This window comes from Sceloporus occidentalis, unplaced genomic scaffold (genome assembly GCF_023333645.1).
Source record: "Sceloporus occidentalis isolate IW3139 unplaced genomic scaffold, rSceOcc1.0.p SCAF_3, whole genome shotgun sequence".
In the NCBI taxonomy this organism is placed as follows: domain Eukaryota; kingdom Metazoa; phylum Chordata; class Lepidosauria; order Squamata; family Phrynosomatidae; genus Sceloporus; species Sceloporus occidentalis.
Window position 1 is genome coordinate 24,561,356 of NW_028316983.1, and position 18,041 is coordinate 24,579,396.

The 18,041-nt window shown below is 41.0% G+C and overlaps 1 protein-coding gene across 1 annotated transcript in view; it reads right to left on the reverse strand.

Moving 5' to 3' along the window:
* Positions 1 to 11,810, reverse strand: part of BCAS4 (breast carcinoma amplified sequence 4) — a 66,666-nt gene extending 54,856 nt beyond the window's left edge. The window contains 2 exon segments of the mRNA XM_089513831.1: positions 283 to 354; positions 11,530 to 11,810. Of these exon segments, the coding sequence (XP_089369957.1) occupies positions 283 to 354; positions 11,530 to 11,607 (150 nt within the window). The 5' untranslated portion in view covers positions 11,608 to 11,810.
* Between the last annotated feature and the right edge of the window lie 6,231 nt (positions 11,811 to 18,041).

The window sequence follows — 18,041 nt, forward strand, 5'->3', positions numbered from 1 at the left end:
CTCTGTAATAAAAACCATTTTAGGAAAAGTTGCTATCAAGATGGCTGCCTCAGCAAGAATGCGTGTGGCTCTGCCTGTGTGTAGTATGTGTGTGTGTGTGTGTGTGAGAGAGAGAGAGACAGGCTGAGAGAGGGAGTTCCCTTCCTACCACAGCTGGCTGCTGCCTTGCCTGAGCTGCTTGGTTTCTAAATCACTCACAAAATGGCCTCCTCAGAGCCTCATACACAGAAAAAAGCAGTTGCATTTTCCAACATCTCTCCAGGAGCTGAGCTAAGCACATACCATATCACTGATACTACAGAACTCATCCAGCTTTATTAGCATTTGTTCTATATGTTCTTCTACTTCTTTCACCTGAAAAAAAAAAAAGAAGAGTGAAAATGTAAGATAGTTATATCTATGAAAGCTAGGGGCAACTACCTTCCAAGAACAAACATTAACCAGTCTGTAACCCAATAAAGTGATTGTGTATTTAACAAATTTAAATTATGACCATGAAAAAAATAATTATGTGCTGTTTGGAAATAAGTCACATGCATCCTGATTTGTACAGTTTGTAAGATTTTAATACATTTGCTGTATTTTTAAACCTGATCGCTTCCAAGTTATTATTTATTTACTCATTCATTTATTCATTCAAGGCTTTTGTTTAAATTTTAACTCTCTATGACAGTCCTCAAGCATAAGAAATCTTCAGGGTCATATATTTCTAAAGAACACACAGAGAAACTGTCTATTTAGAGATTTTTTTTTAAAAGAAAAAGAAAGGAAAGAAAGAAAGAAAGAAAGAAAGAGAATCAAAGCTGATAGTTAACAGTAACAGTTTAAGATCTCATACTGGCTTTGAATAAAGCAATTCCAGGGAACAAGTACAAAAAATCCATATATTAGCTGAGCTGTTTAATTCCTTTTTTATTTCTTTCAGAATGCCATTTCAAAGAAGGTTGTTGAGATTCTGTAACAAAATTAGCCAAAGCCCCTCCATAGTTTTACAAAAACATGTTAGAGAAAGGGCTAGAGACACCAAAGGTTGAGTTGCTTAAAAATTCAGCCCTTTCCTCCCCTTTATGATGACAGAACTTTAACAGCCAAACGTTTTCTTTTTATATTTACACATTTTGTTCGAATTTTCTGTTCAGAAGACTACTTGAATCTTAAAGATCTCTTGTCCTAAGGGAGTTTTCTCAACCTGATATCCTCCAAATATTTTGGACAAGAATGGAAAATGTTGCCCTAAGATAACTGTCATCTTATAAATGCCAAAGCACTTCAAAAGCTCGGCATGAAATCAAAGGAAGGAATAAGTCTGGTAAAATTAGCTGTCTCTCCTGACTTTTCTATTCTCTTAGGTCCAATGCAGACATTATTTACAGTAGGACTGCGGAATTATTTATTTAGATTTATAGTACATCCCTCTCAAAAGTTCTAAAAATCACTCAAAACAGACCATAAAATAAAATAACGCAATAATGTCATGTAAAATAGAATGCAACCATTTCCATACCTGAACCTAACTGAACCCATTTCTACTATAGAGTGAATCCTAACCATGGTTAACCATGACTGTGAGCTTCCTCCTTCTCTGTCACAAATTGCCTTACATTTACTGGCTAATTAAACATTGTCTTGGAACAGATATTCTGCTTTAACACCATTAAATACTATTACATTATTTCTGGAACCAACTCCAACACTAGAATTCCAGTGCTGCTAACAGTGAAAACCACTTAGCCTTAACTGGCACTGGCTTAGGCCTAGCTTGGCCAGGTTTTATCTGGATTTTATGAATAATACCTGTTTGGCCAGTTTCCGAGCTCTATTATTATTATTATTATTATTATTATTATTATCCTGCACTTTCCCCAAAACTGGGACTCAGGGCAGCTCACACTATTTACAAACAGTACAATTAAAAGCTTTCACACACACACACACACACACACACACACACACACACACACATATATATATTACTGACCAGTGGTGTCACTAGCATTGATATCTCCTGGTGCAGTAGTTCATGGGGTCACCTCCCCATACCACACCATACAAAATCTTTTGTCAAATTTTTGTACTAATATTACTCATCAATTGTAATTCCTGCATATCACTGAATGTCATGTTAACAGTTGCGACATAAACAACCAGCAAAATTAAAGTGAAACCTTTAAATTAAAATATGCACAGCCACAATGCATTTACATACACACAATTTCATGTGGCTGAAGTGAAAACATGGTAAAAGGTAATGTTTTTTTTAAAAAAAACCTATTTATTTATTTATTTATTTATTTATTTATTTATTTGGGAGGGAAGGATGAAGAATTTTATTTAGTTTACCCCTTTAAAGGGGAAAAACATTTTTCATAATATTTAATATTACACAACATTTATACTAGAATTCTTCATACATTTTAACATATATTTACAAGTTCATTTTTTTCCACTGGAAGAAGTGAATGATACATCAGATCAAGTTCTTCCACTTCCAGTAATGGCAGATCATTGCTTGTTTGTCCAGACTATGCACACATGCTGTGCGTTTGCTATTCAGTATGATTTCTATTCTAAGTTTTTACTTTCTGAAATTCATTATATTTTATAAAATAAAATTTAAATATCTCATTTTAATTATTATTTTTTAATCAATTTTTTTAAAAAAAAAAACTGGGACCTCTTCTTTTTCCTTCCACTGAGCCTCATCTCACTCACACCATCTCTTCAGCATTTTCATGGGACACAAGCAAATGCTATGGCCTATTTCTGCCAAAAAGCAGATGTCTGAAGAGCAGTGGTGTCACCCCCTTTAAGGTGTCACCTGGTGCGGTCCGCACCCACCTACTGATGCCAGTATTTCTAACCCTTGTAGCATCTGAGATATTGGAGAAAATAATCTGTGGTCAAGGGCCTAAATAGCCTAAAGGCACTAGATCTCATTTAACCCTGGAAGGTAAGCAGGGTCAGCTCTGGTTAGTAGTTGGATTGGAGATTGCCAAAGAATGCCAGGTGCTGTAAGTTATATTCCAGAGGAAAAAACTGGCAAAACCTCCTCTGAGTATTCCTTGTCTAAGAAACTCCATTGAAATTAATGAGGTCACCATAAAATGACAGACAACTTGAAGGCGCATCCACACACACCGTGTGCTCAAGGTTTTTTTGGTACAGGAAATGAAGCATGGTGAAAATGCCCTACAGCACATTTGGGGCCAAAAAAAAGTTGATTTTCTTGCAGCAGCAGGTAGGACAGTGGGTATGGCCTCCCTAAGGTCTCCTGGGGGGCTAATGTAGCCCACTACCTTTCCACAGTTGCTCACTCATGACAGACAACAACCCTTTTGTGTCCATATATTTTACCTCAAGATTCATGTAAAAATATCTCAGTTTTAAAAATGCCTATTAATCCAAATAAATTTACACAAGTACAAAATATTACTTACATTGCAACTCTGAAACTGCCTGTAAGGATTCAAAAAAATAGTGCTTCCACCTTTCTCTTTAGAGAAAGATGCCAGCCACAGATGCTGGTGAAATATCAGGAAAAAACTCTTTTAAAATACAGCCACATAGCCTGAAAAACCCACAAAAAACTATAGATGCTGGTCATGAAAGTTTTCAACTTCACAGTGTTTTCAGAGCTTATACCTGGCAACTGATAGTTTGAGAAGTAGGAGGCAAAGCATTACCATGTTCTATTTTTCTTCATTGTGCACCAAGGGCATCCTTATCATAGCAATTCTACAGCAGAATGGAAAATTAGGATATAGGAAAAATCAAGTAAAATAAATGGATGTACTCTACATCCATATTTAGATCATGGGGGGCCTAATCTCTCAAATCTTATTATGCAATTCATTTATTTTTAAGCAATTCCAGCAAATGGTCAACCAAAGGGGCATTTGATCTTCTGTTCCTGATAATACCAAGATGTTCATATAACCTATGCAGTGATTCAGCAAATGCCCTCAAGCAGTAGTTATGCATGTTCTCCACAGAATTCAGAGCTCTTGGTCAAAGATGGAAACTTCAAAGTAGACCCTTTCCCAAGAACGAATTATTTTTTGAATAGGGGGTCTTCATAAGTGATTTCAGATGGGGAAAGACCATTAAGATTTCCTCAAGCTGCATATTACACAGTCTTGTACCACCTTGGGAATATTGCTACAGTTTGCTAATTATTTTTATTATATTTTGTCTAACTATTCTTACAAAGTTTATTCTATTCTTACAAAATGTAAGTTTGTAAGGACAAAGTTTGCAGATGCAGACTCACCAGAGTGGTTAGCAAATTATTACATTCAGTTAAAAATTTTTTTATTGTTGCTAAGTTTTCTGTCAATGTGGAAAGCCATCCATGAACCTCAATTTTGGCCCTTGTAGCCTGTCCCCGTTATCAGGCAATACTTTCCTTTGACTCCATTTAGGATCAGAAAATTGGTTTATGACAGTGATCTCAAAGTTGGTAGGTTTGAGAGGAGAATTTCCAATTTTAAAAATATCATATGATTTAGTTGATACTGCATTTGCTATCTCGGAGGCGAGATTTGGGAGGGAAGGGCTCTTGAGTGCAAGCACTAAGGAACCAATGTTATCAAGTGACCAATCTAGCACTGGCATTCCGCTTGGAGAGGATGTTCCTCTAACTTGAGTATTATTAGGCTGTACTTTAGATTCAGTGTATCTGTCAGCAGATGCTTGTCTACTCTTTGTATAGAATTGGGTAATCTTCGTTTGCATAGTTTTTTCTTTGTGAGATTGGGCTAAAAAAGGGGAAGCTTCCAGAAGTTTACATTCTCTACTAGCTGAATCCATTCTATGACAAAGGAGTACCTAGTATAAGTTAGACATCAAGAGAACTGCAACATCAAATCAACCAATAGACAATATCCCAAGATGCAACATACAGTATACAGATTAAAAGAAATCTATTTATGCCCCCATGGACAAAAAGAAAAAGGTAAGAATTAAAAAGTTAAAATAAGCAAGCATACACTATCGACTAAATCTAATATTCCTGGCCGGGACAGGATCGGACAAAAAGGGAGGGGAGAGAGGCAAAAGGCGCAGGTGCTCCAAGAGATGTTAGAGACCTCCTACCCTTCCTCTTTATCCCTCCTGTTGAAACAGCGGCAGGAGTGGAGGGGCCAGGCTTTTATAGGTCTTTTGCCCACACCGAGGGAGCCGCTGGAGTGTAGGAGTGAGGACTGGGCCAAGTGCCATGCCCAGCGGCTCTCCCGCCTCCGCCCAAGCCGAGGTAGCTGCAGCCTTGCTGCTGGTCCTGGGAAGGAGGGGGGGGGGCTGGAGCTGTTAAAGGGCCTCCTGATCTTTCTCCTACTAATATAACCATGCTTTTAAAAGACAGCTTTTCTGAGCTGTTGGATTAAAAGTTCCCACAATAAGGTCCTTCTCTTCTGATAATGCACTGCTTTTCCAAAATCAACTAAAAACAGAAATAATATCATGGTTCCAAATAGCACTGCACACTCACAAACATCTTTGAATATTTGTTCCAATGTATGTCCTGTTTTATGAAGTTTTCCTACAACAATCTGAAACTAATTCCTTACAGCATCTTCCTCTAACTGCCAAACATTCAGCAGAGCAAACACATTCACTACCAACTGTCTCTTAATAAATCAGTTGCTGTTCTTTTGGTGCCTTTTTTCAATTAAAAATGGAAAAAGAAAAGAAAAGAGAACTAGTTATTAAAGCCACTCCACAGGGGAACATGAACTGAGCAGTATGGGGCAACTCATCAGTAACAAAGCACCTACATAAAACGGAAACCAATTAAGTGCAGAAACTGCAAGAAATAAGCATCAAATCTAATTAAAGACAGAGGTGCCCTCAAAAGCTTCCATTACATTTTTCTGATCATAACACAGGCAGATGCAATTGAGTTTTAAGTGAAAAACATTGCCACAAATAAGTTCTGAAGGAAGGTAGGAAACCAACACAGAAAATACTGGAATCCATCAGAGAGTGGTAATACTGTAGTTTCATCTAGATTCTCCACCAAAACTGAAGTAAATAAAGGCCTGAAATTCTTCTAGATTAAAGAGATACTATGGAAGCAACCAAATGTGTTTTGACTTATTTTATTTATATGTTCATTTTCTATAAAAATCATAGTATACAGCACACAAAATCATAAAACAAAAGCCCAGCAAAATAGTTTAAAAAATTAAAATAATAAAACAATAAAAGCTAAAGCTATTTAAAAGGCCAGATTTAAAAGATGCATTGTAAAGCCTTTTCTAGAAGCAATCACAGTGATAATCAAGACAGTCAAAGACAGGCAAAATTCCATATCATGCCTTTCATAATATATGGAAGCTTCTGAGTAACACAGAACTCTTTTTCAAAGCACAATAAAACCAGGGGAATCTTACACCACACTACAGTACAAGCTTCCTATTCTCAACATTTAGGGACCTTAAGAACCATTTAAGACCACCTTGTCATCAGTGATATAGGCACCACTGTGTATCATTAAAATAGGGGAAAGATAAGGTTTTGGAAAAAAAAATTAGACTGGGTCAGAGGTGCAAACTGTGCAAACCACCATGTTTTGTTGGGCTGCAACCTTCAGCAGCCCTTGCCAACATAGCTAATGGGTAAGAACACTGGGAGAAGCAGCTCCACAGACTTCCCACCAATGGACTAGATGAGCTGCCAGCTACTTCCATTCTTTAGATTCTATATGAAAATAATCACTCAAATGTATGGAGGGAAAAACAAAACCATGATTAAGCAACTTACATTCAATAGTGTTCAGCTGTAAGTCAAAAACAAGAAGTATGATGACTTCCAATTCAATGAGGTAACTGAAATCTCCTCAAAATTCACATGATTTTAAGATTAGCATTCATGTAGTATGATCTACATTACATCCATCACCACTGCAAGAAACCAAGATGAACATACATACAATAAAATCTTTATTAGCATTATAAATAATATAAAAGGTAAATAAAAACCAAATTCCTGCTTGACAACATAAACAATGAAGACAGAAGATTTTTGTGACATCTCAAAGATTGACTGTGACATACAAGAGAACCTACATGACCAGAAACACACTACTGGGCCCGAACAGACAGGTCAAAATAAAACTGCTTCAGGTCACTTTGGAGGTATGCTATTTAAATGACACACACATCTTAAGAATCCAGAAGCTGCGCCAACGCTGTGCTCCAGTCCTCAGGACTGGAGTGTGGCTTTGGCACGGCATTTAAACAGCATACCTCCAAAGTGACCTGAAGCAGCTTTCTTTTAGCCTGTCTGTTCAGGCCCTATTGTCCTCAATTCAGAGATATACACAGAATAAAGAGAAACAATCTGCAATGAATGGAGCTAAAAGTCTGTGGAATGTGAGAAATACAGTCATCAATTTGTAGCCTAACTGTATAAAAGAACACAATGAACAATTCACTAGAATAACTGCTGTGTTGATACTTTGTTTCGGAGTAATCCTGATACCACATTCCTAAATAAATGTGGGGATACTATCAGAATCTGGATTTGTTTCAAAATCTACTTCCTGATTTTGTGAGCCACTCTCACTGGAACCTGTTTGTAGGCCTGCCTACAATAGGCAGCTTGGGCAATAACTAGCAGCTGCCTCCATTGCCACCAAAATGGAAATATGGGGAGTGGTTCATCTTTTCTCATCAGTTCAGCCCTTCTGCTCTTAAAGGCATCTCTGTTTCCCCTGATTGGAGTAAACTTGCAATAAATTATTATTTTGCCATCATCTGATAGCCTTTTGGCTGAAGAGCATGGTATAAGTACTATAAATACTACTACTACTAATAATAATAATCATACCTGGTTTGAGACTAAAATTTAAACTGTACTCTTGAAACTAGACCGTTGAAGAGCAGGGTCTTATCCAATTACTCAAGTAAGAACCTTTGAAATATTTTTTTAAAAAAATATAACAATAAATATTGATGTAATGTTAGAATTCAAGCATTGTTCTTATGATGTAAATCAGTAGTTCTCAACCTTCCTAATGCCAAACCCTTTAATACAGTTCCTCATGTTGTGGTGACCCCCAGCCATAAAATTATTTTCATTTCTACATGCAAATATGTGTTTTCCGATGTTCTTAGGCGACCCCTGTGAAAGGGTCATTCGACCCCCAAAGGGGTTCCGACCCACAGGTTGGGAACTACTGATGTAAATTATCTGCTTCTTTTAGTTTACATTGGCGGGTTACATACCGCTGAGAAGCGGCGCTCTCCCGCCGCCACCGCTTGCAGTGTCCGGGAGCTGCAGCTGCCACACCGCGCGTCTCCCGGACGCTCCAAGGAAGGAGCGCGAAAATCGTGCTCCTTCCGGGGCCGGAGAAAAGGCGCACTATGCGCTGTGGCGTGGCCTCAATACGTCACAACCGCGCCGCCTCGTGTGGAGGCGGCGCGGTCATGACGTAATCATGGCAGCAGCTGTGTGGAACGGCCGCTGCCATTTTGTGTGCACAGAGCGCGTACTAGGGTTAGGGGGTGCGGAAGCACCGCCCCTTCCTAACCCTAGTATGCGCTCGTCGCGTACTTTCTGGCGGTCTGTAACCCGCCATTGTTACTAAAATGCTTTTGACTCTGTGTGTGCATAGATACTCATACATGCATGCAAGTATGTGTGCACACACACATATCTATACCCGTTACATATAGTTATGGTTGTCCGGGTTAATCACTAGATATTCCCACAGATTACATAAGGACTCGTGTGAAACTTCTCTGTTTAATAAGTTTGTAAACAGGGAGCCAGCATGGTGTAGTGGTTTGAGCACTGGGCTATGACTCTGGAGACCAGAGTTTGAATCCCAGCTCAGCCATGTAAATCCACTGGGTGACCTTGGACAAGTCACACTCTCTCAGCCTCAGAGAATGGCAATGGGAAACTCCCTTTGAAGAAACTTGCCAAGAAAACCCCATGATAGATTTGCCTTAGGGCCCCCAGAGGTTGGAAGCAACTTGAAGGCACACAACAACAACAACAACAACAACAAAATTACTGATAATGTAAAAGTGTTCAGCATACATAAAGATTAAAAAATTAATTTGAAATTAAAAAAATAAACACTTTCCCAGAGATAAGAAGATAATCACAGGAAGTTAATATAGCCATCCAAACTTTTTGTTCAAAAATTAAATATCAGCAAATTACTTCCCTGGTTTCTATTTAACTACATACATTTAATGTCCTAATGTGAGATACTAGAAGACGAGAGTTGAAGTGGGGTTATTCTGATGCTACAAGTCCTTGTTTTATTTCTGGAAACCTGAGATGATGCCCTTGGCTAATTGTTCGTAAGGGCAGACATTGAAACAGAAACCCTGTTGCAGACCATAATGCTTGAGCAAGTTTTAACAAGTCCTGATGGTTCCTCAAGTACATGGTCTCAAATGGTTCAGTGCTTTAAAGACTAATTCCAGCATGTTGAATTGAGTTCAGAAGTAAATATGCAGCCAGTGTACCTGGCATAAAATATGCAAGTGAATTTTATAGCTCCTTTGAGACTAACTGTGCAAAAGAAGTTGCAGCAAAAGCTTTTGTAGACTTTTAATTTTGAGGGGGGGGGGGGGGCGGTCTAAAACACATTACAGAAATAATCCAGTTCAAGCGCTTTAACAGAAATAATCCGGTTCAAGCGCTTTACCTGCCCTGGCTCAATACTGGGGAATTTTGGGAAGTGTAGTTTTGTGGGATGTTTAACCTTCTCTTTCAGAGAGCTCTGGTGCCACAATAAATTACCATTCCTAGGATTCCCTAGCACCGAGCCAGGGCAGTTAAAGCAGTCTCAAACTGGATTATTTCTACAGTGTGTTTTGAACCTTTGTAAATTCAATTTTAATTGGTTCTTTTTAAAATTACTGTAAGCCACTTTGGATTCTATTTTGGGATATTGGTGCAATAAATAAATATAATAAATATTTCCACCACAATTCTATTTCTCTTCCTGATTGTCAGCTGTCTCAGAACCTAGAGGGGGTCATAAACATTGTAACACAATGGGTTATAATCCCATTCTCTCAGCATGCTTGCCCCATAGTGGGTATGATGGCTTGGAGGGGGATTCTCACCACTCCTCACCCCACAGTGGCAGGAAGGCCCAGCCAGGGGTCACCCCTCTTTTGAGGTGTAACCCAGTGCAATCTGAACCCCTCACACCCCTTACTGACACCCCTTCCAAAAGCCATCTAGGTCAACCCCAGACCAGCAGACTCACGATCCCATTCTTTCCCCAGCATAAGTCATTCACCAGGGGAGGGTCAATTCCCATACCAACCCCATTGGAAGAGGTCTAAACACCATTACCTTGGGCTATGATAACATTTTCACTGCAATCAGAGTACCAGATGTCATAATCGGACAGGAGGATAACACCACAAAATGTAGGACATTTAAGGAAATGTTGGGCATGACAAAATGAAAACTAAAAATACTCATATAAATGTAAATTTGTCTCTCTTAGTCATGCTCCAAATGGGAAGACATTTTGAAATTCATCATGGAAAGAAAGTTGAAATAAAGGATATGTCTTGGAAAAGGAGGTCATCTCTGGTCACCCTGATCACAATTATATTTCTCTTCCTGATCGTCAGCCACCTCAGCACCCAGTGAGGGCAATAGACAATGTAACACAATGGGTTTTAATCCCATTCTCTCACCATGCTGGCCTCACAGTGGGTGTGATAACATTGCCAAACCATTACAAAGACATCAGGAATAAACTCTACTGGGGCTTGGGGAGTGAGGAGAAGAGATGGAGATGTTCCTGGTACATACACATCCCTTTGTTGTTGTTGTTGTGCCTTCAAGTCATTTCTGATTCTAAAGTGAACCTATCCCAGGCTTTCCTTGGCCTCTGAGGCTGAGAGAGTGTGACTTGCCCAAGTTCACCCAGTGGGTGTCATGACCCAGCCAGGATTTGAAACCTGGGTCCAAAACACACTGCAGAAATAATCCAGTTTGAGACCACTTCAACTGCCCTGGCTCAGTGGTAGGGAATCCTGGGATTTGTAGTTTATTGTGGTACCAGAGCTCTCTGACAGAGAAGGCTAAACATCTCACAAAACCAGGGCACTTAAAGTGGTGTCAAACCGAAGGAGACACTTAAGGTGGCCTCTAACATTTAATGAAAAAAGCCAAATTCTAAACTAAAAATGATAAAATAGAAAAGAACCGAAGAAATTAAATGGGAAGATGGTAGCTCTCTTTCCTAAAACAAATTTATTTCCTAAAATAAATAAAATAAAATGGCAGTACTTGCCCAGAGGGAAAGACAGGGCCAGTAGCCAAGGCTTCTTTCCTCTGGGCAAGGATGCTTTCCTCTGGGCAAGTGCTGTCATTTCTTTTGAGGCTCTTCCTCCCTCAAAATGCCTTCGGAAAGCTCCTGCTCAAACACAAGCCCCTCAAGCTCTCAAGGGAGAGCCCCTCTCTCCAAAATAGGGGGACCCCAACCCAGCCCTAAGTTCCCCCCAAAAGCCCTCCCTAAGCTCCCAGCCAGGACCCCCGACCTACCTCCTGCTCTGCCCCAGGGACCAAGGCGAGGGCCAGCCATTGGGCTTCGGTCTCCTCCTCCTCCTCCTCCTCCTCCATCCCTCTTCAGGCTGGGCCCTCCTTGGCAAGCCTCCTTTTCCTCCCAGGGGCTCCGGAGGAGGAGGAGGAGGAAGGGGAGAAGCCTCTGGAGCTACCAGAAAGCTGCCCTTCTGTCGTGGCGAGGTTGCTGATGGCTGCCAGGAAAACCCCCTTCTCCTTCCCCTTCTCCTTCTTGCTAAACCCTGCTAGGGCTGCTCCTCTCACTCCTCTCCACCGGATATTTTGCCCCCTCCTCCCTGTCATTGTGATGTATTCCTTTGAGGTCTCCATTATCCGCAAGCAAGCTTGGGGCGCCCCCTAGTGCAGACGCCTCGGAGTTGCACCGACTCCATCCCCCTTCAATCATCCATAAATAAATAAATATAAATAGATAGGGGTTTTTATTTATAGCCCGCCTCTTCCAAAAGGATCAAGGTAGGTTCACCCACAATAAAACACATCGACGACATATACATAAATAAAAATTAGACCATCTCCTTACCCTTTAACCTATTATAAAACTAAACCACAGCATTATAAAGTACAGATTAAAATGAATTAAAATAGGGCCGTGGCTTCCTTGACTGAATCAATCCACTTGCAGTATGGTCTTCTTATTTTCCTACTGCCACCCGCTTTGCTGAGTGAGCATTATCTTCTCCTCCAATGAGTCACATTGTTTGATGATATGTCCAAAGTAGGACAGCCTCAGTTTAGTCATCTTAGCTTCAAGCAAGAATTATGCCCTGGTTTGCTCCAAGATCAACGTTTCAAATGAGTTGGTTTTCTTCCTGTTGGCTTTCTTAATTGTCCAGCTCGTATGTAGAAAACATGAGGAGGCAGAAGACAAAAATTAGGCAGCCTTGGTCAGTGGGGTCTATGAAATAACTGAATGATTGAGGCTCCTGGGGCAGTTCCTCTTGCTCCAGGCCAATGAATTAATGTGCTGGTGGTTGGGCTGAGTGGATTGCTAGGCTGCTGCAGGTTCAGTTTTGCACTGATGCTTGAAAAAGCTTTTGTACTGCATTGCAGTGCCACACTGTAGGAAGAGAAGAACAACCACTTAATTTATTTTATTTTACTGTGACATTTGGTGGCGAGGACAAAAGAAGAGCTTCCCTGAAGAGTAATCCCTTATTTGATCACCTGTCATGGGGACTTACATGCTCAGTGAGTCAGCAAACTAGAAGTGGCTATTGGACTCATTGTGCCACAAGCCTTGTTTATTATGCTTGCTGATTGGAAGGCAGTAGAAGTATGTGCTCGACCTTTTTGTTGCTCTTGGACTTCATGTTGATGAAGGCCAGAAGATGTAGTAATTAGGAGGGCAACATTTGTGATATGTGGGTCAAAAGTGGTAGTGGGCTGAGGACATCTGAGGAGTCTATGAATGATGGTTCAGTTGGAAAGTTTGAGGGATAAAGTGCTGCCATGCGCTGTGTGCTGGCAATTTTATTTCCAATTAAATCTGAATAAGATACACAAACATCATTGCTCAGTGAGTATTGGGGGGAGGAGTTTGGGAGAGTTGAAAGCAAGTTCAGGTGTGAAAGATAATTTAATCTGCTTTACTCTCCTGTTAATGGAAAATGTTTGCTTTTATTGATTGTTAGTGTATTATTGCCCCATTAAATGAAGTTGAAAAGAACCATCAGGTAAAGTCAGATCCCAGGTCCATTGTTTTTTGCTCTGGAGTAACCATGGAAGGTTTTTTAGAGTTGTCTCCAGTTGCAGGAACAGTTTTTGATCAATAAAGCTAAATTTGTTTGCATCGTCTTTGACTGGAGTGTAAAACAAGCATGCACCATGTGCTGATGGTTTACTCTGAATACATTTGCACAGATGTCTTTTTAAACCCTCAAGGGATGGTTTTCTACAGTTTCCCCACCATCATTACATGTTGGCTAGATATTTCAGTTTTGCACTTACATGAGGACTTTCCCCCCTCAAATTGGTTCAAAATATGTGTGTGTGTGCGTTGTATGCCTTCAAGTCACAGGGTTTTCTTGAAAGTTTTGTCAGAGAGGATTTGCCATTGTCAATATTGGCAATATTGGAGGATACGTAGAAGTCATAAAATGAAAACTGCTTGGCTGCACCTCTGGTAACCTTTCAACTAAGCCCTCTGGCCACCAGATTAGTGGCCATGAGTCACTGCTGGCTCATAATCTGTAGAGAATCTTGCTTGCTTCTGTATACCTTACTCCAGTAAATTACATACTGGGCAATAAGGAATATGATTGAACATCATAAGAGAAGCATCTTATGATAAGACTTAAACTGTTAGACTTAAAGTGATTACATTTTCAGGGCTTAGAACATAGCATATTATCTTGCTGAACTTCTTCCCAGCAATGAATACCTAAAGCAATGTTCTAATAGTCCCTCACTGAATCAATCATAGTATGAAACTATGCTTTTAAAGACACGCTTTTAAAAGGCAGAGAGAGGAGGGGAAAACCTTAACATAATTAAGCCAGCATTTTTTAAAGGCTGGCTTCATAAGAGGTCAGAAACCACACTGAACTGTGGACAACATGGAAATATAGGCGTGGTACAGACGGCCAAAAAGCGGCATACATGCGCCGCTATTAGGATTAGGGAGTACGCACCATGTACACGCTCCCTAACCCTAATACGTGCTGGCAGCGGCATAATGGCGGCACCCTGTGTACACAGGGGCCGCCATGATGACATCACACACGTGCCACATTCAAACAGCATGGCACAGGTGCGACATCTTCGCGCCACCCCAGGCCACTTAGGGCGGCCTGGGCACAGCACGCGAAGGGGCTCTGAAACAGAGCTCTTTCTGTGGGCGTGCCTCATTCCCGCACCCACCAAACAGCTGTGGGAATGACGCCAGGGAGAAAGGGGCATGAAGCCCCAAGGACACCCCTTTTCCAGGCCACAGGGAAGCAGCACTTTGCTGCTTCTCTGTGGCCTGGAGAAGCGGCGGATTGGGGCTTCTGGGCTGCCCTGGCCCCAATCCTCCAAGGAAAGGGGCAGGTGCAGGCCACCCCAAAGGGGCAGTCTGCACCGCACCATAGACTATGGAGTGAAACAGACTTCCCTGAAGGAGCAACTTTTGGCCACCCCTTTGAGTACCAGATCGGGGCCACGGCAACTGCATGCTGCAGTCCCAATCCTGAATTTTCCCAGTGCAAAAAGAAGCAGGAGAAAGCCACTCATTTTTGCGCCAGGAAAAAGGTGCCTTTGCCGCTGCCGCCACAGTGGTTTTTCCCCCATTTTGGCAGCATGCAGCATCTAAATGCTGCCCACTATGTGGTTGGGCGGGCGGCATGACACCAGCTTGGGGGCAGGGTCAGGGCATGCAGCATGAGGTCACCATGCTCCCAAGCCACCGGGAACCCAGTGTATTTTGCCAGTGTGTTTAGCCCCTATGTTACTCTAAATGTGTGGGGCTAGTAGAGCCTCCACTACTAGTTGCAATCTATTTGAACTAATTTGGGGAAATAGCTGTGGTAGAGGGGGTAATGTAATATACAGGGTCCAGCACCAACTATACCAGTACTCACTATGGCATGAAGAACTCTACATACGTTTATGAAGAAAAATAGAAAATAGAATGCACACTAAGATAACCCATTCAAATCCCAGCATACAAAGCTAAATGAATAGAGAAAATTGAAAGGGGATAGCAGAAAATAGGGGTTAGCTGAGGCAATAGATTCATGTCTTGAAGACAAAGGTCCACAGAAAGCCAGGACATATGAAGCTTCAAGGCATGAGACTTGAGCTTACAGGTTGCAGGAGAGGATGGAAACAAAGGGCTCAGACAAAAGCTCCAGGATGACAGTTGCCATGCATGCAGGGGGAGGCCAGTTGCCACAACTGTAACAAAAGGCTTTCATTTGGGGGATAATATTTATACCCTTGATCAATGAGAGTTCTGTGGGAAACCACAACGGAACCTGGGAAAGGCTTCCAAAATGTGGAGTTTGCTTTGACATTTGGGAGATGAGAGTGATTGATTGTGAACTATGATGCCTCATAGACTTTACAATACCTAGACAAGATCTAGAGTCCCCAGTAATAGATGCCAGGAAGGGGGTGTTTATGAAAATACAAGAGATGAAAGGGGGACTCCAGTTTTGTTTGATCCTGCAGAACTCAGCCTTTGGCTTTCAGTGTCCATCTGAAATGCAAAATGGGGAGGGGATGGCAATGCTCTTTCTAGTGAGGTCCACCATCCCATATCTTTCTGCATAGCCATGACTAGGTGCCATCATTCTACCTGCTCCAGTGCTATGGATGCCATCTCAAACCACATCCACTTATGCTATTGCTTTAATATTGTACATATGGATTAACAAATGTATTAGGGGATGTTCAGATAATTACAGCTACTAACTTCATTGCAGGCCAAGAAGGAAATGTCTTTTTCCAAGCAGACTGAAAGAGGTGGAAAGAAGCATTCATTTCCTACTTTATCAAACTGCTGCATTTCTTTTATAATTGTAGAAGCTTTTCTCCTGTGGCAAGTCCTGAAACAATAGGCTTCCACCAGGCCACTCGACTGTATGGTACTATGCAAATTCTCTAGCAAGGAATTCATGGTGACCTATGGACACCAGACAACAAAAACTTGCAAGTTACTATTTTGGACTACATTTCCCAGGATGCATCTGATTAAGTGCAAAGATAATCTGATCATCAATGGCAGAAAGGAATGATCAAACTATGATCCATTCCTGACTTCTCAGAAACAGCCTACAAGAGGTTTAAGAGGCCTTGTGAGACCTTTCTTTGACTGAGACAACAAATACTGGTTGTCAGGCATTAGGTTGCAAAGCTGTTTGACTAGTGTTTCATTTGGTAAATCACATATCACATTGTCCTGTATCACTGTAATACCAAATCTTATGTTGATAGTTTGTTGTTTGCTGTAGAGTGGTGTCTGAAATATTCACAAGTTTCAGGTTTTAGGGGGTCCTTGGGCAAGATGGCCTTAACAGGGCTAGAGAAATTGTGAAGCCACAGGAGAAACAGGGGTTTTCTGTTTTTCCCTAAGGAAATTTGATTTTGGGAGGAAAAATGGGGAAAAATGCAAAATGCAAATTCTTTACAAATTGAAATTTACTTTTCAGCTATAAAAACATAAAATGCATAATGTATAGTTTGGCATAAAATACCATATTTGATTGATTTTTTGTTACAAATGAACCTATAGTACAAATGTACTGTAAGGGAACCCTGAACTATAAGGAACTTCTTTACTTTTGCTAGTTTATAAGTGGCTCGGAAGAAAGAAAGAAAGAAAAAAAACCAAACAAATCCAGAAGAGCCCATCTATGTTTGAAAAACAAAGAAAATTATTTTGTCATCTCTAGTTCTCTATAGTGCCAAGCAGACGTGGTACATTCATTTCCCTGAGAAAAGGCATTAAGAATAGAAAATCAAGACCAAGAATTGCAGTGATGTGAAATACTGCATATAGTACTTCATTAAGTTGGTCTGTGATGTAGTTTATTTGAAATAATTTGAGGGAGCAAATGCATAGTGATGAGTTGGAACTCTGGCACCAGGCAGATGGGTTTTAATGTCCTTGTTAGCTTCATGGCCAAACGTTAACAGCTGCCCAGTGATGTGGAAAGGTTTGATTTGTATTAATGAGTATAACAGGTACTTTTTGCACTAGCTTGGCAGTTTGAGACTTGGAAAAGATGAAATCTAGGAAAGAAGAGTTAATTGTCTTCTGTTACTGTTAATTCAGTTCTGAGAGCTACGTGGGTGGGAGGGTCATGCTTGAGCATTTTGATTTGTTTTGTTCACTCCCGCACTATGTAACCCTTGGGAATCCACCAGCCTCACCCTAGGATGGGGTGTTCCCAAAAGTTCCCATGGGTAATTGGATTGCTGGCCAAGGATAGTGTGGGTAAAACCAGTTGTTTAGAAGTTCATTTCTACTATAGGATTTCTCCTCATCAGCAAAAGAGCTGGAATAGTTCTCTACTGTCAGGCCCATTGCTTGCCCTTTAGGGGCCCTGGGGCAGAAAGTAGGGCTCTGTAGAGCAGAGTGTTCGCATGCTCCTGAGCCCTACCACGCGCCACGGGTGCCATCTTGGTGCACCACCATTTGGGGCCCCCTATGGCTGGGGCCCCCGGAGCAGTGCCCCGGTTGTCCCAGTCTAGCTACAGGCCTGTCTGCTGTATACTATTTGCTGCAGCATTTACCCCCAATCAAGTTTATTTTCTAGCAGCAATGTGTGCCAGTATTTGGTCCTAAATGAAGTTTTGGAGAGGCCTGGAAATACACCTAGTTCCAGAGCAAAACATGTATTAATGCTTCATTGTAAGAGAATCAAATTTTCCCAATTTTTTTTTTCTTGGAAAAAGGGGCTTTGGAGAAAAACTGGAAACAAATGTTTCCTGAATTTTTCCACCACCACTCCGGCCTTCGCCTCTCTAAGTGGCCCCCCACTCCTCATCAT